This window comes from Oreochromis niloticus, linkage group LG3, assembly GCF_001858045.2.
Source record: "Oreochromis niloticus isolate F11D_XX linkage group LG3, O_niloticus_UMD_NMBU, whole genome shotgun sequence".
NCBI lineage: Eukaryota > Metazoa > Chordata > Actinopteri > Cichliformes > Cichlidae > Oreochromis > Oreochromis niloticus.
In genome coordinates, this window is record NC_031967.2 from 10,679,740 (window position 1) to 10,707,291 (window position 27,552).

The 27,552-nt window shown below is 39.4% G+C and overlaps 1 protein-coding gene across 4 annotated transcripts in view; it reads left to right on the forward strand.

The window, feature by feature from the left end:
- The window catches only part of pcxb (pyruvate carboxylase b), a 282,300-nt gene that overhangs the window by 127,338 nt on the left and 127,410 nt on the right, over positions 1-27,552 (forward strand). For all 4 annotated transcript variants that reach the window (XM_005468082.4, XM_003452415.5, XM_005468083.3 and 1 more), the window contains exon 12: positions 13,435-13,617. In XM_005468082.4, coding sequence (XP_005468139.1) covers positions 13,435-13,617 — 183 coding nt within the window. The remainder of the gene's footprint in view (positions 1-13,434; positions 13,618-27,552) is intronic.

Sequence of the window (27,552 nt, forward strand, 5' to 3'; positions counted from 1 at the left end):
TTTTGATTAATAACAACGCAGTAATAAACCATTAAACTGGTGCAAACGGTGCGGCTTAGACAAGAATGAGAACATGTCAGCATGTAGCTTCTATGAGCATAAACTACAATAAAATTTAGGTTGAAAGTAAGGGCAGGCTTAATGCTCATATATTCCAGGTTGTAATTGAGCTTTACATTTGCTAATATATATATATAAACGTAAAAGGCAGAGAGGCATTAAAAAACATTAAAGTGGAATCACACAGGACAGATGTGAACTTTGAAGGTGTTTTATGAGGACACTCAACAAGATTTCCATATTTAAACATTAGGACCTAAAATCCAACAGCTTCCCTGAGGTGATGAAACTTTGATGGGTCTTGTCTAGGCTGTTGAATTACCATGTTTGAATTTATTCTCCTCAGACACTGTTTATTCTTATTTTTTGAGTATAAACTTTGACATCACTAGCTCTCTTCAGAAGCTCATAGGCATTGACAGGTGGAAGCTAACTGTATGTACAAGATCTGAGGATTTATTTCCATGCTGTACATACGTGTGTAAACATCTTGCATCTTCATAGCAGAGGTCTGCATCTCCTCCTGAACCAATTTATATCTAACGTGGCTGCAAGTCTGTGAAAGTGTGGACTGCTAGTAAATCAAATAAGTGTGTTTGTGTCCATTGAACCTCCGTCCAAACCCCCAAACAGCTTGTAGTGCTGTCACAGACATCTGGTTGCCACTGACTCTAATGGTCGCACTGATGTTAAATACTACATGAGGTGAGTGTGTGTGTGTGGCATCGAGCATCTTTGCCCCAGTATTTCTTCCTGAGGTTATGCTGGGAGTCACTTTGTTTGGATTTTTGCTTGGTGTTGGACAAAATGTGGACATTTATGGGTAAATTTTTAAGGAGCTGTGTGTGCGAATGATCTTTATTTTTTATTTTTTGTCATGATGGTGGTGAGGAATCATGGAACAGTTACTACTGTATGTAATTAGGTGATTAAGGGCAATTTTTTAATAGAGGAATATATGAAAGAGGGAGGGAAGAAATTGTGAAGAGGAGATTAAGAAGGAAGAGGGTTCAAGCAAGGAAGATGGCAGTTGAAGTGATGTGCTGGGCCACGGGTGTGTGGGGTTGAGCGAAGATGCGAATTAGACAGGAGTAGAAAGGAAATAAAAGGAAAAGGAGGAAAGGGGTGATAATGAGAGGGAGGATGATGAGAATATGAACATAGGGGAAAATTAATGTGTTCTGAGGAGTAGAGGCAAGGCAGAATGGGTGATAATTGACAGAAAATTCAGAGCTAAAAAGGGAGAAAATGAAAAGGAGGAAAAACCGGGAAGAAAGTCTTCTATTGCTTATTAGGGTCATTACACCTCCGTCTGGAACACACACACTCTGAGAGGATTGAAAGGAGAAAGCAGTTCAGTTGAGTATCAAAAAATGGGCTTTTGATAAATGGCAACAAGAAGCTGAAAGCAGGGCATGTGTGCTCTGCAGTGTGCACGCACACTTACTGTCAAATTAGTTAGTACTTGGCTATAAATGTTTTTATTATGAAGGACACAAACACATCTTTGGACTTGGCCTAAAAATGTATCGATGCTGCTGTGAAGTAGTAAATAGAGAAAAACTGAAGGCAGGAGGAAGAATAAACACTGAAAGTCAGAGCAGGGAAGAAAGGAAGGAAAGATTTTAAATGAAGTAAAAGAGGATAAATAAAGCCAGTGATACCCCAGGGAGACATACAGGGAGGAAAGTGAGGTAGATAATGGTTTTGTGAGATGCTATAAAATAGAACCTGTATTATACAAGACAGGAAATGAAGGTGAAATTGAAAGTATAGGAGTAAAAGTGAAATGGAGTATCAGAGTAGATGTACTTTGAATTCAAGCACTTGTACAGCAGCTCTGGATTACAGCCACAGATAATGGAAAGTATGCACAAAGATTTTCCTTTGACAATGTGACTGGATTATTTGCAGTAGAAGGATCCCCGTGCACGTTCCAAATTCCAAAATTCAAAATAATTTCAGTAAAAAGAAAATGAGTTTACAAAAGGCTCCTTTCATGCATCACTGAAACTCTCCAGTGAACTTTCTGTTAATGAAATGAGAATTTTCATGTCTCCCTGGTTTCAGACTTTGCTAATAACTTGTGAAAGATTGTAGAAAATGCAGAGCAACTTTTAATTGAAGCAAGGAGAAATTGCTTTGCTGTCATTACAGTAGTCATGAGTCAGCTGAGTCAAATTTATGTAACCAGTGCAGCCATTAATTCTCTGAAAAGGTCTCGGTAGCGATTTAAAATAAATAAACCTCTAGTGTTCGTCCCTTTGTGTTATAGTGAAGTGTGAGAGGTCCCGCTTATTATCAACGACAGGCATTAAGTTCTCCAGTCAGTGTTGGCGGCGTTCAGTATTAAAGCAGACCAGCGTAAAGCACCTGTAGCTAAAGGCCAGTAGTATCACATGGATAAACTACAATACACATAGAACACAATTAATTTAAATTGTAGCAATTTTTTTTGCCAAATTTGTTACCTGTCTAATGCCTCTGAGATAACATTAACATAATGGCATTATGTTTGGGTTGTTAGTTTGTCAGGTAGGTCCAGTTTTGTGTGTATATGATACATTGATTTCATTGGACCTGAGCATGAACAGTCTGTTTTGGTCTGCAGAAAATACTTTTCTGGCAATTATTCAACACAGTCTGAGGAACAGAAAGAGATTGTGACCATACTTTGCATGTGGTTGGGCTTAAATTCTGCCAAAGTCTTAACAACATGTATCACATGTGTTGATTGTATGTGATTGGTGACTGAGTCTTTTTGAGTCTCTGTAAATAATATATAGACAGCAGGATTTTTAGACTACACTTGGGTGCATAGTTGCTTTAGTATTTTCAATTGTTATTTGAGAACAAAACTCTGGATAGAGCAAATATGGATTTGGCTGTGTGTGCTGCCTTACGTGTTTTTGCTGTTCCACGTCTTAGAGATGTATTGAAGGCAAACGCCAAGGTTTTCTTTTCATATACATTCATAAATAATCGAGGTAGTAATGCATTGCTTTCAGAGCTTGTGCATGTTCTCAGTGAATGTGTGACCATAAAAAATGCGCAGGAGAGAGATGACGCCCTTCTGAGGCAACAGTCTGTTACTCATTTCCATGACTGGCCCTGTTTTATCTGCTTTCTGTGCCACATACAAAGATGTCACCTTGTTATGCTCAACTGGAACAGCATATATACTGTGTGATTTCCTTTTTTCACACTTTGATTCAAGGTTCTTCTGTCATTAGGTCTGTGTAATATTAAATGCTATAACCATTATGGTGTCAGTGGAGACTGAGCTTATGGCATCTGCCCACTTTCAAAAGTTAACATTTTCCTTGGAATTTCTTCAATTTAGGCTAAAGTGAAATAAAAGGTCAATATTTTAATTGAAAACTGTGGTAAACATACTGGCTCGGGGGGGCTTGTGACAGCATACCAAGTGCACATTTTAATTTGGCACGTTGCAGTTACATGATGCAGAAGCTGTGACAGCGAGACACCCAGTTATGAAGGACATAAGTAATTAAATTCAGGAGATGGCCAGATTTTTCCAGGGCTGCACATAAACTGTCACCAAATTCCTTGGGAGTCAACCCACTTACGCATTTAGCAAAAAGAAGAGAAAAGTAGGAAGATGCTTTTGAGACATCGAATCTTTAAAACTGGTGACAAAGTTGTGAAGTTTGTTTCTGTGTCAAGTGATTGAAAGCTGGATTTATTTCCCCCCCCTTTTAAGTTGGTGTTCATTTCTGACCTCCCCACAAACTTTGTATAGAGAATTCCTTAAAAAGGGGGTTTTGAAGGACCCTCCGGCCTCATCTGGTAATACTTGGACACACGATGCAATTCTTAAAACATGTTTGTCTTTTGTTTTGTTTCTTTGAAGCATTGAAATAGGTGTTGGCGAATGACCTTGTTTTTACTTCACTTCTTTCCGTCTTCATTCATCCATGCAGCTTGACTTCAAACATTAACATGGGACATACATTTTCATCTCTCCCCAACTCCATGTGTTATGCTGTCTCGTTCCCTTTATTGCTCTCTTTACCTCTCTGTGTCTCTGCCTCTCCATCTGCTCCTCTCCATCTCTAATTGGTACGATATCAGTTGGAGCTCAGATATTGCCTTCACTTTTGGTCTGTTTCTGGCAGGCAGAGTGTCTCAATGTTTCCTCTCCATAGATCAGATTCAGGTGCGTTCGTGCTGTCTTATAAGTCTATATGTAAGCCTAGGCTGCCAAAATGCAAGAGAGTTTAACCAGGTAGCAGCAGGACTGAGTTTGACAAAGTCGGCGAGGTGGTGAAAGGTTTGAGGTGAAGGGGCTGTGAGTGAGCCTCGGTTGAGGAGTCTGTAAAGTGGGAATCGAGAGTAGAGTGGATAAAAGGCAAAATGGACTTAATGGTAAATGGTTTGGAGAGTGTTTTGAAGAGGTTTCATTGTTATTACAAAAGCAAGCTAACTGTGAAATCTGGAATAGGGTCCACTTACGGAGCCTGAGAAATTGGACCATTGCTGTGTTAAAATCCCTAAATGAGTTGAAAGTAACAAGGATCTTGTTCAGTTGTAGTTTGAAACTAAGTAAGGCCCATAATCAAAGTCGTTTCACGTCTGTTTCTGCACTTTATATTCCCCTGCTGCAATGTACTACAACATCTTTAAAAACACAGTATTGTCAACAGTGGGAAGCTGACCAACCTATATTAGTTTAAATTAGTTTAAATTTTAAAGGTACAGGCTGTCGATTTTGGAGTTTTAGTAGAAAGAGAGACATTAATTGAAAGTGCAACATTCTAAGTACGTCTTCCAACAATTGATGCATTGTTATAAACTTGAAATTAAGCAATTAAAAGTGCACACGTGCAAACGCTGGTTTGTGGAAGCTGCCATGTTGCCCCACGATCTTTACTACAGGGGCAGAGGTTTGGCTAATTGTGTTTATATACATGGCCACATCCATAGTACTCCTGCTGTGGAGGCAAATGTGAACTTGTGGGCTACGATTGATCAAACCTGAATTTTTTTTTTTTTTTTTTTTATTTTTCCCTTTACCAAAGAAGTGAAAACACATTAAATCATGTTTCTGCTTTGGCACTTTTTTTTATAATTAAAATTGTTATTGCTGAAATTAAAGAGAGCTGTGCAACAATGTTTGATGAATTTGGTCTTTTTGTATAGTAAAGTGTCTTTTTGTTTGTTATTGCTTGAGAGGGATTTCTCCAGTGTTTGAGTTCAGTGGTGTAGAGCTTGTCCACATGATAAATTGCAAAGCTCTGACACGTTTTCTTAAACAACTCTGTGATCTCCCAACAGTTGGATAAAACCATTTCAGTAAAACCACTGATGTGTTATAACATGTGTAGACGTCTTAAATCAATGTTCAAATGTGCTCTCTGGACTCATTTTTTGTGCTCTTCACTTATTACTGTTTTAAGGTGGTATATCGACTTGGTCAAGTGAAACGGTGCAAATACACTTTTCGGCTCATTTGTTTGTGCCAAACACACAATGTAATTTTTATTACTCAGTTCTCTAAAATCTTTACATAAGCTATTGTTGCATGTTTTTAAGCCTGTGCAGTCCAGATTTATAATGTGCCTGTACCTATTTCATATAATTTAAGAGAAACATACTATTGATCTATGCTTCAGAGTGAGTGGAGGAGAATTTGAGGGATGCACTTTGAGCATTTAGAAAAGAAGGTGGAGATCACATTAAAGGAGACTTTCAGAGTTTGCAGTAACGAGTGAACAAATTGTGGAGTAAAAGGTGGGAAGATGGTGAAAACTGGCATTGTTTGATTGTGGAAATATTATAAGGAAGATGGTATTAAGCAGAAAGCCCTCATTTTAGCTTGTGTGCACATGTGCATTTACTGATTAACAGGAATCCCAAGGAAAACAGGAGGATAAAGCTGGATTATTGTATAAGGAACAAGATGGCAGCCCACACAAGTGTACAAGACAACAGAGAACCAAATCACTGTGTGTGTCAGTGAAACCATTTAAGCACTTGAATTATTTGTTTGTCCTGTGTGCATGAAAGAAAACAAGTTAAGATGGAGATAAAATGACCTGGTGAAAGAGTGAGAGAAGAGTTTATTTTTTCCCCTGTTGTACAGCGCCCCGAGCTGAAAGAAGCTGACACCTTCGCTTTAATTATTTATGTGGTACTTGGCCTTCCATTCAAATCTGCCTGTATAGTCTCTCATATTTTTCTTTTTCTGGCTGCAAAATCTTTAGAGATGCTGTTTTTGTTCGAGTCCATGCTGACGAGTGGATGGTCTCTGTGGCATTTTGCTTTGGCACCGTTCTGCTGATATCTAAAGGCTTGAAGCCAACGTCAATGCAGTGATCACATACTGTGTATTCATATATTGACAAAGGCACAGCGTGAGAGTTCACAAGCCCTCATTAACAGATAGCAGACAAAAGTAAATATAGAAATACCACTACACTGGTTTAATTTGGGAGGGGGCGCAGAGTGGAAATGTTTTGTTTCTGAAAGTGTCCTGGAAATTATATTTCCTTTTTTTTTTTCTTTTTTTTTTTTTTTTTTCCTCTCCCATTTGTATTTTCCCATTTAAACTACTTGTCTGAGTGGTTCCAATATCCACGGAGTCGTGTGGCTTCCAGTCCAACTACATATCCCATATATATATATATATATTTGTTCAGTAAAGTGTAACGGTAGACATCTGTCTTCCTGCTCATTTGATTAGTCTCCTGACACAGGCAGCGTAGAGTTGTTTACAGTTAAAAAATTCTATTTCAAAACAATATTGGTATCAGATTTCTCTGCATGAGTGTTTTTTTTTTTTTTTTTTTTTTTTTTTTTTATAGCCGCATTTCTTATTGCTGTCCAGCGTATATTAAAGCCTGTAGCAAAGATTTATGTATTCAAACATAAATCTTTTATTAAATACATTAGTGTTTCTCTGTGTGGGTCCAGTTAAGTGAGACTGTGCAGGGAGTCTTCAGTGTTGCAGGAGGCTGCAGCTGTATGGCAAGATTTTTATGACAAATGTGGTATAACGCTGTGAGGTTGCATGTCTGAACTAGAGAAAAATAAACACAGGCAAAGTGTGTAGGTTTGCATGTGAGGCAAAAATGTTTTGTCATACTTCCACTTTGTCATCAAATCCAGATTGGATATCAATCTGTTGGGGATTTGACCCACTTTGGTACAAATTAAATTGACAGTATCCAAAAAGGGAATTTTGTTGCAGGTGGTGACCACAGACCGTTGTTCTCCTTTTCCCTCCTGGTGGGGTCTTCTCTTTTGCTAGTGTCTTCTACTGGCAGCATGGGACAATACCTGCAGTCTATTTAGGTTAAACAGGTAGTCCAGGATGGCACACCTGTATGTGGTGTTGCAAGGAGTTTTGATGTGTCTCAAGAGTGTGGTAGAGATGCTGTGAGATGGGCTCTTACATTATGAGAGAGCGAGACAGGGCTGTAGAAGAGCAACAACTCAGCAGGATGGCCAGTGTCTGCTCCTCTGTGTGAGGAGGAACAGAGGGCCCCAGCATGTTTCTGACCACACTATGAGAACTGGACTCCATGAGGTGGCGTGAGGGCCCGGCATCCTGTTGTGGGATCTCAGCTCTGAATTTGCCAGAAAACGCCAAAACTGGCAGGCTCACTCCAGGTGCCTCGTTCTCTTCGGAGATCAGAGCAGATTCACACTGAGCACGTGTGATAGATGTGAAGGAGTCTGAAGAAGCAGAGTGTGGCTAAAGTCGTGTTATCATCCAGCATGACTGGTTTTGACAGAGGGTTAGAGAGAGCCTGGGGAAGCATATACTTGGAGGATCAAGGACAGTAGCCTGAGTGCTGTTGGGTACCAGGATGAAATCGGAGCTTATGTCGGTTCAAGGGCTTTGGCTTGTGGCGCGCAGAAATGTGGTCAGCGTGTATAGACAGCTCCTGGATGATTGCATTGATGTCACTGATTGGCTCTCATGTTCCCCCAACGAGAACACAATTATTAGCCTATGCAACATATTGTATCAGTGCACCTGACATTAAATATCACTGCAGACTGTCAGAGCTCACTGATGCTCTGATCCAGGTCTGGGAGGAGAGATCCCAGGACACCATCAACAGTCTCACCAGGAGTGTGCTCAGATGTTGAGTGCATACATACTGAGCCATATTATGACACAACCTATTTCAGTGTGGGGTGTTAATTTTTAAGTTTGACTTTTGGTTTGATTTTTGAATCCAACCCTGAAAAGGGTTGATGGTTTTCATTGACTGCTGTTTCATCATGTTGCTCTCAATGACTTACACTTGTTCATCATAATCTTATGTATGATTTAAGTGTTCCCTCAGTTTTTTTTTTTTTTGAGCAGTATAAAATACACATAAAGGAAGATGAAGGTTGTTTGAAGTCTTCTTACACTCATGTCTTCCCTTTTTCTATTCCATTAATGTTTAAAAATGGGTTTTAACTTCTGTTTGGACCAGTACTTATTGTTGGTACTCAGTAGCTACAGATGTACATCTTTTCTTGTGCCAGATTTCTTAAGAATCACTTTTATTGTCACTTCATGTCATGAGTCTCACTTTGCAGAAAATTACTCTTTCTACTCTTGATCATATTGATATACCGTAGCAGCAAAAACAGATTGTCACATGCATATGGAGTATGTGTAGTCCTAGTTATCAGAGCTGCATCACCTCTGTCTTTGCGAACTACAGAGTCTAATAGCTGTAGTTTGAAAATAAGTTATTTATTCCATGCACACAAGATTTCAACTGCTTAACAGTTCAATGGTTTTGGTCCTTAATTCATCAAAATGTTTGTGGGTGAGCAGTCTGCAGCACTCTTGCATTGCAGCCATGGTATTGTAATATGTGTTGAATGTGTTTTGGGATTGTCTTGCTGAATAAGCAACAGTCTCCTTGAAGAAAACTTTTGCTCCATATGCTCCGTATCTTGCACAGTGCACCGGGCTTGGAGCTGTTACGGGCTGCTCCTACATATACCTGTCAAATCATCAGATCCTGCATTTAGATCTAATCCAGTGCGATTTCAGTGGTGGTGCCCTCCTGTGCCTCCTCCTTGGAGATGTCCGTGGTCATCCTGGGATCAGGTCCATCAGCACATGTTGATCCAAATGTGAGGCTGTGTCAGAGGCTGTTGGGTGGCCGCAATAGTTTCAGAAACTGTTGTTGGCTTGCAATAACTGTAAAGCCAGGATGTCAGGAACAGAATTGGCTTCGAGCTGATTACTGATCCGTCTCCCTCCTTTTCATCTTTTCAACCTCTGTATAAAAGAGTTAGCCAAGTGCCGTTCTCATTATGCAGTGGGGTGTTTGCTGAAAAAGGCCCAGATGCCCAGTGAACCTCTGTGAAGACTATAGCCTGAATAAATCAAAAAGCAGCATCAGTTTGAGCATAAGCAATGCTAAGCGCTTTACTTGCCTCTGGGAGATCGAGCTTTTTGATATTAAATAACAGCGTGCAAGAAAAACCTGGACAGTTATCAGACAGCCAGTCACTTGAACATAGCACTCAGTGCAAACAACTGCATTTGTCTTGTGTGTGTGTATGCTTGGCCCGCAGCTTTATGGGATGACAGAACAATTTTAAAATATAGCCAGTCCACAATAAGGAAAGATTTAATGAGTAGTGGAAAAGTAAACAGATTGTAGATTTTCCCAGGGGTATTTGCACAGATGAGAGCTGGCAACGGCCTCAAGATGACTGTGGAAACAAACTGCCCTAGAGCCCCATTGGCAATACCGATAAGCCACAGTTGGCAGAGTACAACCCATCAACAGAACTGTGGGATGTTTTTCTCTTTGTGAGCAGCAGAAAAAGAAACCTAAGATATATTTGGGTTCACTTTATTTCTGACATTCTTGGTCATTTTAATTTGCAGAGAACATCACTGTTCCTGCTTTTTGTGCTTCAGTAAACTATTTCATTTGTCACTCACTTTTTGTTAGTCGTCATTTTTTTGTTTTTGGTTTGTTTGTATTTAAACAATGCAAACAACAACATTGTAGAGATTGAGCATTCTTGAATTTGAAACTCCAAAGGCAATTTTAAGTAGACATTCCACGTTATAATTTATCAGGCGCTATTGAGAAGATTTGATTAACTTTTTACACAAGCATGGCTGAAACTCGGTCTAATATGTGCAGAGTAGCTTGTAAATTGTAAAATACAAGTCTAAACATTTGAGATCTACTTGAGCAACACTTGAAGTGCTGATGACCAGCCCCATATCAAAGGGGAGATCCTTGAAACAGGATATTGCTCTCTGCAGGCAGTCTCTCTCCACTTGGTCTCCAGTTGAGTTGAAACAAATCCAAACTCCTCCTTGGTGGAGGATATCTCAATGAATAAGTAATTCTTTGAAATATTAAATCCAAATTGAAAAATGCATCAATACTCATGGTATTTATTTAGTATTCAGCTTGATGATCAGATGTATTGATGTCTAAATTGCAGTTTCACATCTTTTACTTCCCTGCTGCGGCACTTAACTTGGCTTAAATTTTCCGTCTACATGTGTTCATTTGGGCTGATTGCTTTTTTCAGTTTTGACAGATACCGTGGTTTCTTATCTTTTAGTCTTTCTAAGACGGCGTCCAGTTTATAGTGAACCTGCCTACAACCACAATTTCCATCATCGCCAACTTACTTGTCCATTTTCTTTGACTGTTAAATCCGTTAAGTGCAAAAATACTTGCACTAAAATGTGTAGTCCTAGTTATCCTAGCTGCATCACCGCTTGTGCTAACTCTCATAACCCTTTGTTAGCACTCCCCTTAGCAAATTCTGCAGCGATTAAATGCTTAACTTTGTTCTACCACAAGTCACTGGTAAAGAAATGGTGTATAGATGTGTTGAGACACCCCTCATTACTTTATATTTTGCTTCCAAGAAGCCTTACTTGGATTTTCTTTTTTTTTTTTTTTAAAGTGGTCCTGACCAACAGTGCTCAAATTTTCCAAAGGCCTTTCAAAGTTTTTCTTTGGATATTAGTTGCTTTTTCATTCATTTTCAGGAAGTTTTAGTTTTCTGTTTATCCACGTAACACTGGCACCTTGTTCAAGGGATAAACCAGTCTTGTGTTTATGCATACTACAACTTAATAAAGAGCCAATGTGAAATTCTGTCCTTTGGTACTTGGATACATATAATTTGTTCCCATTTCTTTAGTCAAATCTGTAAAAATTGCTATAGACAAGTTTTTTTGTTTTGTTTTTTAATGCAGAAAATGGTATTTTTGCACCAACAGGGTGATTCCCAAAGAACCATTTGGGAATCACCATGGGCCATTTGAACAGACAAACCAGTCAAATAGAAGACAAAGTAAGAAGTGGTAGGCCTAAAACAAACTATCTACAGCAGGTAAACTGTAACTAAAAGCCATATCCTTAAGAAATGGGACACGCCACAGACCTGACACAGAATCTGAGAGCTGCATCCTTCTGCTTTTCAGTGAAGCCTCAGAAATTGTCTCGGTGGAAGTGTGGCTGTGGACAAGACTAAAAATTAGTGACAACAGGTCTTATGGAGCGATGAATCCAAATTTGAAATATTGGTTGAAATCATCGTCGGCATGTATGGAGTAGGTCGGGAGGGAGGTACATCAGTGAGGGTCTACAGCCATCTTTAAGACATAGTGGGGGAATGACATAGATCTTGTCACAACTGATGGAATTATGAACACAGTAAAGTACAGTCAGATGTTCCACCATGCAATATCGTCTAGAAAGGCTGATTCTGCTTCAGAGTGAATGGGTTAAATGCAGAGAGGAATTTCCCCACGGGGATCAATAAAGTATACATTATTACGTAGTAGTAGTAGTAGCAGCAGCGGCAGCGTCATCGTCAGGGGTCATCGGTCATGGATCGATCACCACAGAGCCCGGACCTCAACATTAGTCTCTCAACAGAGAACAGAAGAAAAGGGAGCCACAACCTACGAAGAGGTCTGAATGTCCTTTAGTCAAATTTTCCAGGCTTCTTAAAGACTAAAGAAGCTGCCTAAGACAGTTCAGGCTATGTTGAAGAATAAAGATGGTCATACTAAATACTGACTTTCAAGCTGGAACTGTACAAACTGTTTTCATTATGTTCTGTATTTGTGTTTGCACTTTAAATTGCTGCTCAGATTTTCCATTTCCCATGAAAAATATAAAGAGATGAGGGGTGGCTTGACTTTTAAACATGACTGTCACCATTTTCTTTTTATGTGGCAGGGAGTTGTTTCAGAGGAGAGAGGTCATACTAGATTAAATGGAGAGATGTTGCGCAAATGATTAATGAAAAAAATATTGTTATGAATGTTGACAGCTCTGCACATCTACTTCATCTGTTAATATTAGCAGCAGATCACCAGTGTGGCAAAACATTGTTATAATTATAATTTCGACTCATCTTTCTCCTCCAGCCCTCGAGGGGCTCCATATGTTGTAGTGTTGGACACTCCTCATTCTCCTCTTCACTTCTCTTCGCCTTCCTCTCTGCTCGCTTGCCAAGTGGTTTGGAACAGTTCAGCCTTTCTCACTCATCTCGTTATTTTCCTCTTCTTGTATATCTGGCTACCATTATTTTCAGTGCATGTTATGTTATGCTGAGGTCTTGGGCACCTGGTAGACGCTTCGATGTCTGTTTAAATGACAGCCCTGTCAGAAGGGGCAGAATCTTTTTAGTTTTTGGTCTTTTAAAGTTAACTTTTATATTTTAAATGAGGGAGTGATGAGAGACATGTGACTAAGCTTGAAAGCCTTGATATGAATCTAACACGCTGTTACATTTCAGTGCACTGAGACACCAGGATACTTTTTCTGCCTGGCTCCTTGCTATGCTTTTTTTCAGTGTCTGAATAGATGTACCTGTGCTGGTCATTGATCCCAGCTCAAACAGTGATTGCAGGGACATATACCAGTATTGTCTGTTTCCAAAGTAGTGAAAATACACCCAGTAAATAGCAGTTTCAATAGCAGAAATAACACAAATGTTAGTGCTTCCTGTAAAATATATCTAAGAGGAATAGCTGGGGGGGAAATGCATTCAGTAGCATTACTAGACCTTGCAGGGTAATACAATAATATCCCTAATGAGAACACTAAATCTTGTATTGGCAAATTATCCAAGTGTATTATCTTGCCAACTGCAGAAAAATCCAATGTGATGAAATCCACAAAAATACTGTGCATATATTGTTTTTCACATTTTTTTTTTTATTGTTAATGAACAAATCAGAAATTGCAGAATTTGTCCTCAGTGTACAGAAAATGTATTATATGTTGATAACACACTATGAATAATGACCTTTTTGCTGTATTAAAATGTCTCTTTTGTGCAATGACAGACATTTTCCTTCAAAAATATTAACCTGTGCCGTGCTCTTCCTGCCAGGTCTTCCGAAGCGGCGAGGGCATGGGTATCCGTCTGGACAGCGCCTCAGCCTTCCAGGGTGCTGTCATTTCCCCACACTATGACTCGTTACTAGTAAAAGTCATCGCCAGCGGAAAGGACCTGAACACAGCAGCCTCCAAGATGAGCCGAGCTCTGGCTGAGTTCAGAGTGAGAGGGGTTAAGGTAGGACATTCGGCCAAGTGCGCTCCAAAGGGTTCCAGTTTTGTGCATGTTTTCCCTGGTTTAATTCGCTTTTCTAGCTGTTGTTTGGCTTGTTGAGCTGATGAGGAAACTCGGGAACTAATGAACATTTTGGCACGAGGATTGATTCTTTCACAGCTTGGATATAAATTGAATTCTATTCTGTGTATTGGTGGCTGGCGTGGTAAGAGCCCATCTAAAACTACTCAGGGTAGTTTAGATTAATGGTGTGATGCATTTAAAGCTGAAAGAGAGCGAGTGTGTACTCAGTTGCTGCAGAGTGCCACGGCTAAGAAGTGGTGCACTAGCAGTCTTGGACACTTAGCCTGTGTGACCTTTCTGGCTGATTACATGGTTTATGTTGCTCTTTATTTCTTGGCTTTCAGACTGAAAACACTCTCTGCCTGTGTCAGAGGTGCCAGTTGTTGTTGGCTTATAGCAGTTTTGTCACAAAAACTTGCACTTGTTAAGGTAGTGCTATCCACCTTCCATAACACTGCAGCCCATACACAGAAACACAAGTGCATTACTGCTGCTGGTGAGGGAGAAACACACGCCTGGGAGTTTATTTCCCACTTGCAGCACAAAGAGAAAGATGTAAATACACCAGTGGGACAGACTTTTCACATATGAGTGATATGCTCAACAGCAGGGATGTCCCTGGCAGCTGCTAGTTTTTTAAAACGAAGGGGAAAAAATGGCACACTTTTAAAAACATAAACTGAGATCACATAAAACGGGAAAAAGTTAAACATTGGCCAAAGCAATATTTTGTATTTTAGGAGCTGTATGAAAATGTTAAACATGTTCCTCTTTAATTAAATCGTGTTTTAAATGTCGCTTTTTCATTGTGTAGGAAAAAGCTGCAACAAGTAAGTGTGGGGTGTTTGGCTAACCTTCGCTACCAGCAGTAGCCTTACTGGTGTAGAATATGGTTACACATCAGTTTGGTTGTTCAGTTATATTCCGGTTTATTCTGACAAAGCTGACATGAAACGCTGGTTTACTTCTCCCCCACTCATTTGAAACATCCCAGAGACAGTTTGTCAGTGTTGCGGTTACCAGTGCACCATAGTAACATCTTTGAACTGGTAGCTGCTGTTGTACATTTAATAAGATTAATGCTCTTACCAAAACTCTTATTTTTGACCAACTAGCGAGGGCAGCCGTCTAGTCGGGTAGCTGCCGACGTCTCTACTCCAGAGTACCCGGTGTCCATAAGTGGATGTATATCAGCTGAAGAGTTTAACAGTAATGAGTAAAACATGGCTCTTTAGTTTTTCTTCTAGAGCTGTTTTTATTAAACCACGGTGAAACAGATTAAATGTATTTTTAAGCTAACATGTTATAAAACCAATTAATCGTTGAATTAGACGAGCACAAGATTTTTTGGGGGGTAATTTGGATTTCCTGTTACTGTCAACATTCACACATTTCACAGCACATTTAAATGTGCAATTTTCTCTCCTCAATTAAAAATTAACAATTTTCCAACAAGATGAGTCTAATCCAACATATACATGCAGCTCAAAACATGTGCCTTTTTCTTCACTGAGAGGTAAATGGTGTTTTTGACCTTAAATCAGGCAACAATGTATAAAAGTGTATCAGAGAGTCAAGTCTCTGTTTTTGTTGTAATGTTAGGTCGGGGCAATAGACACAAAGATTCACTGAAGTGAAAAACTTGATTTGAAATGTAAGCAAATCTTCTGAAACATCTTTCAAACCTTTATGGAATTTGTAAGTAGACAGAAAGTCGGCTTCATGAATAGTTCAGTATCAAAATATCTGATCTTAAGTTGTGGGTAAGAGAAAAGATGCATTCCAGTTCATATAAGTTAACATAAACAGAAAACGTCATAAATGATTTCAAAGGAGAAGATGAGCAAAAAAGGTTGCAATGCTTCATTACATCCATAAATCCTTCTGTGGTCTTTTTCCACCATACAATGAATGGAGTGACTGCTAGAACATGGCTAAACGCAACAAAAGGTTGAAAATAGGTGACAATTATTTTAGGATAACAAAGTCTACAAATTTACATTTTATGAAATTTAACTTGGTTTAAGCAAAATAAACAATTGTAGTTTCTAAATTACCTGGTTGGAAGACAAAGTGCAGCCTTGCTTTTGTGTAACAGTTAGAAAAACAATTGCATCAGCTGTGGAAGATGTAGATGAAGCTGTTGGAGCAGCTAGGTGATGGAAAGATTGCAGAAGTTGTTTGGATACACAGAGATGGGGTGGAGAGAAAGATGCTGTTTATTTCTGTCTGTTGAATTCATGTGATGGCTGATATGCAGAATGTTTCAGAGGGTTTCAGACATGCATGTGGCCGTATTTCATACTTTTAATCATACTTGATACAAATCATCCTTTTTTTTTTTTTTTCAAAGTGTAAAAGGGATAAATGGAGCAAAATGTGCAATGCTTAGGAATAGTGTATCTGAGCATGTATATCACACATACTTTGAGGTTTGTCCATTTTGGGTTGTTATACTGAGTATTCAAGATTGAAGTGCTGATACCTGTGTGTGTTGCCAAAAAAAAAAAGGTGATCTGAATGTACAGGTTGGACCCCCGGCACATTGGTGCAGCCAAGTGTGTAAAGTCTTTGGATTGGAACGCTGAATCTGCTGTTAATGCTGGTCCAGTGAAGCCAGAGCTGTGTGGAAATGCAGTGTTTCTTATGCAGGAATGCCACACATTGATAATGATTTTGATAGTAACTGTTTGAAAACGGTGCCCAAAACATGTGCATAAAAACAAATGATTATTAACAAAAGCTTGGAGTAAATGAAAGTAACACTGAAGCTGGAAGCTTTAGCTTGTTATACAGAGTGTTTAACCTACTTTAAATGGCGACACTTTTATAACTAACTTTGATATAAAACAGAAACAAGGTTTCCAGAGTGCAAGGGCTGTTTTTATGCTAGTAATGGCAAAGAGCCGATGAGGATGGTGTGCGCCACACATCAGCTACCCCGTGTGACCTTGCTCAGTGCCTTTTACATCTGAAGAGGAATAGCCTTCTTTCTGTTCTGTATCGGCATACTCCTGTAAAAGCTCTGAACCTCATGGACACCGGCGGAGAATAGGACATTGAACATCACGTAACAAGGCCTGAAATTAAAATTGTTCGTGTAAAGAATGCTGGTGGCGGGCAGGAAACCATGACAACAGTTTTCGTAGAGGTTTTTTGAACTTGAGGAGAACTGGCAGCTTCCTTTTGCTACCGTTCAGTTTTAGGTTGGCTTACAGGGGTGTTTATGTCCCAGAGTTGAAGAATTCAAGGACTCGTTCCTTTATTTCACAAACAAAAACATTTTTCACCAAAGTGTGAACAAAGACTTGCTTTTTCTTCCATACATTGCTTTTACCTGCATTTAAGACACTGGTTGTCATTTCTCTGATTTCTGTGTTTTAGCTGCTGCAGGCTCCAATTGTTCTGATGTTCCATGTTATCAAGGACCCTTCAAATCTTGCTCTTTGCTGATTTCCAAATCACCTTCTGAAATGACCTCTGTTTCAAGCAGACTTTTCATCCATCCTTCATCCTCTTTTCTAGTTTCTTACTGGTGGGTGAAATCTCTTACTGATACCTTGAATTTTGTTTCTTTTAGCATGAAACACACTCACACATGCAGAGCCCACATGCTGCAGCAGCACCCAGCTGATATCACAAGTACTAATCTGTCTTCATATAGATTTTTACAGTAAAAAAAAACAGCAGCGCTTCAATTCCTGTGAATCTGGGAACTCCACTGTTGTGGTTACAGTAGGTCTCAGTGTAACCGCAGCTATAGTAGAGCCTCAGCATGTTAAGAGTACTTTTACCTTGGAAATAAAAGTAAAAACTAGAGAGCGCACTCAACAACAAAGTTTGAGCTGCTCAGTTGAAGCCCGGCTGCCTGCTGTGCTCCTCTGTTGTGTAGAATTATGTTTGACATTTCAGATGTGTTTACCTTCTGCTTCTCTATACAGTACGAGTCCACATGTGCGCATGTCTATCAGCATCTCTGTGTATGTGCAATGATTGCGAGCACACAGCTCCCCAAAGATGAATACGTGTGTTAGGCAGGGAAATGTCACGCATTCAGCATCAAAAAGACAAGAGATGGGAAGAAAGATGGATGAAAGCAACAGGACTTGAGGGTGGATGGATAGGAGGAGTGTGGGGAGAAAACATTAAAAGGGCAATCAAGATGGAAAGAGTGCAACATACATCTGGTAAGCTGGGGTCTGTGGACACTCATGTACTCTGCTAGTCAGTGTTGAGAAGATTTATGGAAAAGTTAAAACCTGTTGCTTTAACCTGTTTGTGACAACACATTTAATTAAAATTAATTAGGTTTGTGGATTAGTCTATTCTTTTTTCTTTTTTTTTTTTCTTCACTTTGAAGGATGCTAATTACAAAAATCTTATCAGTAAAAATAATTCTCCCTGTGCTGAAACAGTGCACAGGATTGCAGGATAGCAGCACATCTTACTGTAATGCACCAAATCTGTCAGTAAACCACAAGATCAGCCTTTGAGCAGGAGGAGAGCTTGGGTCTAAAGAGGTAAAATGACCCTTTTTTTTTTTTTAGCATTTTTGCACTTAAATCACTTGCACTAAATCAATGCATTTGAAGTTGGATAGAAATTGGATGTTAGCATTGTGAAATTATCGCCACTATAGTTGAAAATTATAACTTTTGGATATTATTCATACCAATTTCTCACACTAAACCAGTGCTTCCCAGCCTTTTGGAGCCACGGCACATATTGCACATTAGAAAAATCACCCGGCACACCACCAAACAAAAATGTCACCAAAACCATGTTGATCATTTTTCCCTGCGCACCAGGCACAGCGGAATTGGTTCGGTTTGTCCCCAGTAAACCTTTGTTGCTTTTTTCTGACCACTACTCATGCTAGGGACTTCATCTAGATCGGAATTTTCTCCAGGACCCATCCAGGTCAGGATGGCTACTTTTTCTTTTCAAGTATTTATCTATTGCTATTATGCGCTTGTCTCACTCACAGCATGATTATTATGTAATTTCTTCTTCATCTTCTGTTTTACTGGCAGTTGCAAGCTACTTAATTAGAGCAGGTAGTTGTACTGCCCTCTAGTGGAAGAGAATGTAATTGTTCAGCCAGTACTCACGCTTAGAGTTAGAGTACTAATCAGATGGAACCAGATAATCTTGCACGGCACACCTGATCATTTCTCACGACATACCTATGTGCAAAGTGGTTGGGAAACACTGCAACAAAGTGTAATGGCAAATTTCTTTATTCTATATATTGATCACATTTCAACGGTATCACTTTATTAATACTAAAATCAATTTGTCACTAGTTGTATGCATGTAGGATGTTATCACAAGTGGGCCTTGTGTTTATCACACCTTCACAGTGGGGCCATTGTATGTGGGTTAGAGACATTCAGGCGCTGCTGGTAAGGGAGGTGATGGTTGGTTGTAATTCTCCTTTGGGGGAGGAGGAGCTGATCTGGGAGGTATAGAGCTACGTGATGTGCTGTGCAATTTTCTTTGAGTTTGGTCAGGTTGTATAAAAGAAATCAGGGCGGCGGCCATCGTCAGAGACCACTTTGGCTTTACTCCATGTTGCAACAATTATTAAACCCACCTTAAAAGACGTTCACTGGGCGTTTGCAGTTAAAATTTCCACAGCAAAACTTAATGACCTAATCAGTGATTTCAGGAGCAAATACACTTTTTTTTTTTTTATGGTTTCTGCACATGTTCTTGCTAATTCCCGTGTTTTCTGTGACAAAACCTATTACCTAAAGGAGGAGAAAAATAATAGTTGAGTTTGTTAGAGATCAGGCTTGACCCTATCAATCAAGTTTTGTAATCAGATTTTTATCAGGCTTGATGTTCTGCCCAGTTTGGTGGCGAGATCAGCAGACACTGGCGATTTGAATATTGTAAAATTTTCCACTTTTGTTATTTGGAGGTTAATTTTTTGCCTTTCACAGGTGGTTTTATAACAGTTGATGTTTAACCATGCCCTGTAAGGGTGAGCATGTCTGAGGTGACCTCAGTTTCTTGCATCGTTTGTGAGAGTTGGATGGAAACTGTGTTGGGGCAGAACAGTGGGGTTTCTATTCAGAGAGGCTCTTTGAAGAATTTAGTAATGTTTCGCTTCATTATAGTCTGCGAGATCACAGGCTTCTTCACATCTCAAGATTGCCTCTGACTTTTACTTCTGTTCCTTATTTGAATGAAATCTTTAGTTTTGACTTTGCATAGATTAAATGGAGTTACTGCAGAATTTTTCACATAAAAACACGATATACAATATAAAAAACCTTTAACTGGAGTGTTCAAGTGAATTATGGCTACTGTGAATGTCAATGCTCACACTATGCAGTTATCAGTGGAGCAGTTGGCGTGGAGAAATGATAGAAATGAACCAAAACTGTCGTCGCACCTTTCATGTTGACACTCAGTTTGTCCCCTTTTTTGTGGAGGTTGCTGATAGTGTAGTAGTGACACAGCTTAATTTTAGATATCAGAACACCAGTAATCCATCCTGAAACTGTTTTGTTTCCACGCTCGTTTCATTTTCGCCAGTCTGATCTGTGTGTCGGGGTTTACACAGCATTTCCCAGGGCTTATTCTTTCATATCTTCCTGTTTTATCATACACTTATTTCTTTACACTTTCTCTGCTTGTAAACAGTCCCTTCACACTTTATTTTATTCTCTTCTGTGATGCTCTCCCCACTTCTACAACCATTTGACCTCAGCCTGCTTTCAAGAGCAAACTTATCTTTTTTAGTTTCAGAGTGCTGAGCCTCATAACGGTTCACCGAGTCGCTCACATGAGTTGTCCTTTTTTCCCCCCACATGAGCGTTTTTTTTCTCAAATCTCCATTTATTTCTTGTACCTTTAGTCTGTCCTCTAAAACCCAAACATTAGCCTTTTTTGTTAGTTATACCGATGAATTGTGACTATTGATCAAATCGACAATGTTTATTCCTTAATCCAAGTGTTAAGTCAGCTTAATTCATATCCAGATAAAACCCAAATATAGAACTGCGCCGTGCTATGAATGTAGACGTAAATCCTCTCATATCAAAAGTGTTAAGACCTTCTTTTTTTTTTTTTTTTTTTTTTTAAATGAGCATCATGTACAAATGTAAGCATCTCTGTATGCTACGTGTTATAAACTACTGGTGAATATATATAGCCTGAAAGTACAAAAATAAAGCACTGGAAGGATTGGGATCCCTGTACCAGATTATTTTTTCCATTTATCAATTTTGTTTCCTCTTTCTTGGCTTTCATGCTGTTGTTTTATTAACCTGAAGATCATGGTTGACCAGGTAACAGGATGATCCTTTCTTCTATCTGTTGTGGGCTGAAGTTCCTCCAACAACTTCCCTAAGGGAGGGAAAAGCGGATGGCTTGATCCGGGATAATTTAAAAAGCATTTACGAATAGAAGAGAGACAGGAAATCCATCTCATCTGACTTTTCAGTAGGAGGAATAAGTGGTTTAGATACACTGTGAAACACAAACACACACACTTGCTTTTTGTCACACACAGTCATGCACTCTAAATCTCACATGAAGTAACACACTAATATGTCTCCAGGGGCTGGGTTATCTGTCTATCTCCTCTTCATTTCACACCTCTAAACAACCACTTGCACGGTACTTAATCACATGAATAGCTTTGTAATTGTGTGTGTGTGTGTGTGTGTGTGTGTCTTAAACAGCATGGCTTTCATGTTTTTGTGAATCTTGAACACACTTTTGTTTTATAATTAAGAGCTAGTCCTGAAAAGCCTAATTTGAGGAAATTCAACAAAAGGTCAAGAACACTGAAATCCAATTACTGCATGGGATTAAAGTTGTGGTGAATATGAGAATGCAGGATGATTTTAAAGATTAAAAAAAATATAAAAAGGCAGTGATGAAAAATAAAACTGGACACCTAAAACATTTTTAGTGGTTTGACAAAGTGAAAAAGACTCCAAGCAACTTTAAATCCAACTTTCTCTCATTTTAACTGTTTAAAAGCTTTTAAATATATAGTTAGTATTAAAGGTCAGACGCATAAATCACTTTGACCCAGCTGGACATGGACATATTAAAGAATCTACAGGCAAAGTTGCTAAAGCTAGCCAGAGTTTGGAGCCAGCTACAAATCGGCAGTGTTGACTTGAGCGAAGGATCACAGCAGTTAGGATGGAGACGAGTGAACGAGAGGTTCTGTGTCCTGTTATCTGAATATATAAACAAGTACCTGACATTTGTTTTGTTATATAAATATAATTCACATACGTTTTGTTCGGTAAGGTAAAATGTGTCTGATAAAGCTGCGCGTACAGCAGCTCATTTTCAGTTGTTTCAGTGAGGGAAGGTCCTGTAACTTATTGCTGTTTGGGGGAAATTGGAAGTTGAATAATTTCTCTTATTATGAAAAAAGGATAATTGAAGACAAGTTGATTTTTGCTTGTATTTGTTTGGTCAGTTATAGCTCTTAAAGGATGAGAATCGTCAATTTGTATCAACAGGTCACACTGAAAAAGGTGGCCAAGAAAATTGCCATCAATGCATCTCTACTAGCATGTAAACATTGCAGTCCTTTAATAAACCACACCACTGCTGTGTGTAGTTCTTTGGTGGTCATTCAGAAACAAGATAAATGCGCTTTCAGTGTAGCAAGTGAAAGCTTTAATTGGCACCAGAGGTGCAGGTGAATCTGCAAACGGGCTGCGTTTCATCACGTTGTTTTACACATTTTAATTCTACTGTTGACTATTGTGACAAGAAGCTAGGAAGTATTTTACAATGTTATAAATCCTGTAATGATCCCTGCCTTTTTTACCACAAAGCATAACTACATATTGAGATTATATGCTCGCTAAAACAGCGTTTCAATTCCAACAGCTAATTAAACAACAGACATGAAACAGATGTGTTTATTTAGCCAGAATCGGCATCTTGCTGCCACACGCCAATGTACATCACAGTAAGTTTGAACTGGGTGCTGTCAGCTGGGACTTTGAAGGCGTAATCAGGATTAAACGGCTGGAAATTGGCTGTGACAAAAGGAGAGAAGCATGGTAGGGCTGGAAAGGGAGGCGAATGAAGGGAGAAGCCAAGTTCAGAAGAGGAATAACATGGTGCTTTTGCTTCCTTTGATTTTCTCCTGCATTTGTTTTAAAGATGGTAGATGATGATAGTGGTTAACCCTGTTGTCTCACAGCAAAGAAGTTGTGGGTTTAAACCTGTGTGTGGAGACGTTTTCTAGTTTCCTGCCACAATAATTGACGATTCTAAATTAGTCATAGATGGTGAGATCAATTTGTGCTGGTGCTGCGATGGGCTCGCCCGCTTGTCCGGGATTTACTGCACTTCTTGTCTGGCTATTGCATCCTGCGACCCTAGCTGGATGTTGTTAGCAGTAAGAAAACGGATGGATGTTGCTCCATCCTGATTCCCCTGTCGCCTTTTCTTTTTTCCTTTTCCCTGTTTGCCTTCCACCGCCTGCTCTTCCTTAACATCACAGCGCACGTTTATCAGCATTCATTTAAAAGAACAAAAACACTTCCTTGATCTTGCTCCCCGGCGGTGGTCTGGTCGACTGAATGTTAATTTGTGATAAGAGTGACCGATGAACACGCAAAGAGAAAAGGCAGGAATGACCTTACTGAAGGTGACATTTGATTACACGGGTTAGTAATGTACTCTGGCAGGACACCGGCCGTCTGTCACAGCGTCCGTGGTTTGAGCTTTGAACTTGTTGCAGTATATGTAATTATGTGTTCGGTTCACTGGGACAGAACAAAGGTAAATACTCAAACTTCTTTGTCTAGCTGTAAATCGCTGTGTGTAGGCAGACGGTGAACTGTTCTGGCAGCTGCTGTTCAGCTGTTTTCCAGCGTAACACCTTGAATGGCAAAGAAAGTAGTCATGAATGAGGAGCAATGAATTATAAAGTGTCAATGTGGGCAGTGAGTACAAATGAAAACCAAAGAGCAATTAAAGGCTTGGATTGAGAGTGGGCAGCTGAGCTTCTAAATAGCCGTGCAGACGATGAATATATTCATATGTGGACAGAACATGTTATTTTCGCTATGTTTCAAAAGCCTATGTTGATTGAGCATTGTTTCTAAACTGTTTTTGGTCCCATTAACCTTAGACACATTTAAAATTTTCACGTTATTTGAGACAAATGGAAGACAGTGTGTTAGCACAGGTTAGGCCTGTGCTGTCAGTGTTTCGCTGACTGAAACCTTCAGAGACGTATTCAGGAGTTTGTTTAAATCACACAAGTGTATTTGTGTGCGTTGCCATGCATAGTCATGAATAGTGAGACTTGGTAGAGGTGATGTGAATATAAATGCGCACACAAGTGGGGTCTAAGTAGTTTTAATTAAGGGTCGGTACACACACTGATGTTTTTACTCTCACACACTTTCAGGAAGCTTTTAGGGTTTAATGATCTATTACTCATACACAAACTCCAGAATCTACTTAACACTCAAGCACAAGTTCCCATTGTATGTAAATCCAACTGATTTATACATTGGAATAAAGGGTAATATATATCCTTTAAGACTTTGGCATCTTCATTCTTGTGGCGCAGGTAACTCTGATAGCATTAATTGAAAGTAAACATACGGAGTTATCAATCCTCACTGATGTAATCATTGTCCAAGCACTGCGTTCTAGATGTGTTTCCCTTCGGCTTTTAATTAAAGGTTTCTAGAACACAGGGAAGACGTCAGGAGCTCCGGGTTCGTTTGCCATCGAATTGGACTCGACTTCATTGGTTTCCTCACATGCTTTCACTGGCACGCAGCCTCGATTTCACAAAAATCGTTGTCATACAATTTTAGCCGCAGTGGCCATGCATCGGTCTCTCTCTCTTTTTCCCAGGGGCTTCACTTCTTTCCTCAGAAATTTTCAGCTCTAATTGAAAAGGCATAATGGAACACAGAACTCGATTACTCTCGACCGGCTGGGCGCCTGATTATTCCAGCCACACTGACGAAGAGAATGAAATGCTGTCTTTTCATCTTGAGGGCAGCATTAAATGCAGCAGTAGTTTATTTGCAGAGAAATGTGACAACTGCACCTGCGAGTGCACGTCTTTATTTCTTAAATATGTTTTATAATTTGTTCTTCGGGTTCTCAATGTCAGTTTCGCTAATTCTAAGCAGAACTGCTTTAAAAAAAGAAACAAAACCCAGAATCCAGAAATATGCTTTTACATTAAAAATGTTGCCGCATCTCTTTTGGTTTTCTGAGTTATTTAACAGCTGGGTTTGCTTGTTTCCGTTGCAACATCTGGCAGCCCAGTGGCTCTGAGTGTTTTTTTTAAAGAATGAGCCTGAGGTGTACCTGCTCTCTGTTCTCCCTAATATAAAATTCTGTTACAAGGCTGCACTCGCTCAGCGTTGGTTTGAAAGTATCTGTTGTGCTCGTAAAGCTGAATGATTTGTCTTGCTAACCGTTCAGCACAGTTCATCAATACATCTATAAAATTTACCTCTCTGACCACATCTTCCTTTGTTGTTTTGGTCTTTGTGTTTTTGTGCTAAGTGCCGAGTTGAGCGCCACATTACAATTACCCTTTTTCAAAATTGCACTGAGTGTCCATACAATAGTGTGTATGCACACTCTTTGGTCAAATTATAGCGTTGCTCAGGCCTTACCCTGCAATTCCACTTAGAAATAAAAAAAAAAGGACTGCGAACTTCAGGTGCACTAGATTGCAAGATTTGAGACAAAGTAGCTTGTAATGTTCTTGTTGGCTGTAAAACTAGCCTTGCCCTTAACAGCCCTCCAGTTGAGACATTTACAAAAGGCCTTGTTGAGGCCATACAGAGCCAGAAGGCTGGCAGAGGTGACATGTTTACAGCTGTCTTGGACAAAAACCTTTCACAGTGGCATTTCATCACAAAGTCTACACTTCTAGGGGGATCGATACGGAAGGAGAGGGGGAAGATAAAGCCGGGGGGGAAAAGCCCAAAGCTTTGGTTGCTGTCCTGTGAGACTGCATTATTCATTAAGCTTGGATTTTTAGTGTTGGACAGAAAAAAACAAAATGTTGATTAAAAGTTAGCATTTTAAAGCAAGTTGAAGCTGAATATGTGAAGCTTCAGCTTGATGCAAAGGCCATGTGTCACCGAATAGTTTTTAAAAAATTTTTTTATATATATTTATGGCAAATATTACATTTGTTCCACTTCTACCATTAGATAATACCAGACTTGGCTTTTTAATTACCACATTTAATTACTAGTGAACACAACTAGAGAATTCAGTTATGCTGGTGCTACAGAAAATGTAAGGAGGTCATCAAAAACATAAGGACTGCTATTCTAGTAGGTGTGAAAAGTCACAGTAATCTATTCTGTAGTATACCATAAATTTGCTGTGCTTTCATTTTTGCCTGCTGTGCAAATGGGCTGTTCTGAGCAGAGGAAATGAGTAGCAGTCTGCATTTCACACAGCAGCCCCTTGATCAAAGAACTTATTTGCTGAAAGTTGGCGTATTCCTCGGAGGCTTGGGGAAGCTATGTTATGGTGAAGTAAATGTGACACTCTAGCACGGAGTTTGGCATGGGATTATTTACAATTAGGAATTTCAGGGAGTTTTACACACAGGAAGCCTGTGGGCCACAATGAATCGGCACAAAAAGGCAAAAAGTGGAATAACTTTGCCATCGGTCAGAAAGGTACGGTCCTTCCCCGTCCTCGGTAATAAGCTGAAAACCCATTTCTTCCCACATCACCTTCTCTGCACTGAATCATATTCCCTCTGCACATCTGCTGCCTCTAATTTGGTCTTAAGTTAAAAAAAAATCTCTCTTATACCTCCATTTCGAAAAACCTTTATCCCCATAATGTTGGTGATCTAAGAACTGAGATTTATTCTACCATTGCCTTCACTCCTAAGTGGCTCTGGGTAAGAGCATCAAATAAATGCCTAAAACATGAAATGGGAAATGTTCCCAAAAATGGTCTGAGGTATCTTTTTCTTTTCTCCCCGGTCCAAAGAACCTGCCAGATAGCTGTCAAATAACTAAAATCATCCTTATGTACATAATTGGATAAGTTTCTTACTCTCCTGAAAGAAAATGATTTAATGGCCTGATTTGATCTCATCAAGTCTGGTAGCAACGCTGTATTTCAGTTATCAGAGCTTTCTTTGGGCTTTTATCCTAACAGTAGTTTAGGATGTGTAAGTTGGGAAATAAATACACAATAGTGAAAAAACTGAGATTTTCATCAAGAAACAGTTTTGCATGAATAGAGGTTTTGTTTGCCACACATACAGAAGAAAAACGGCCATCTGTTGGTTGGGTTTGCCAATGGCCGTCGAGTGTTTGAACCATAAAACAAGGCTCCTCGCCCTCAGAAGAACAAATGGAAAAACACTGAAATCTTGTACTTCTAAACTCATCAGATACACAATAATGTGTTTCTGTACTGCAGAGCGTTGATTGCTTGTTGAACTGTTTCAGAAGTGAAAAGCCCAACATTAGAAAGAAATGGAGTCCAAAAATCCCGAAAGGTTACAAACTGATTTGCTTGTCTGGAAAAGATGTTGGACTTGAACTCCGTGGAAGAAATTTCCAAAAGCCCATCTGTCCAGTAATCGGAAGAACGGAAATAGAATGAAGTAGAAAGTTGAGGGAAATATCGGAAAAGTGTTAAACCTTGAGGAATACGAGGCGGGGAGGAGAAGCGTTATTAAGAAGCTTGGTAAAAGATTTAAAGTGCTACAGGAGAGGGAGGGGTGGAGAAAGAGAGAAATTACTTTGGGAAAGTGCCTAGTGTTTTGGCTGCTTTAATGACTGATTGAGAACAAAAGTCTCTTTTCTAATTCTAATGAGTTTAATTATGGCTTGCCCTTAGCCAGGTGTTTGGATCAGC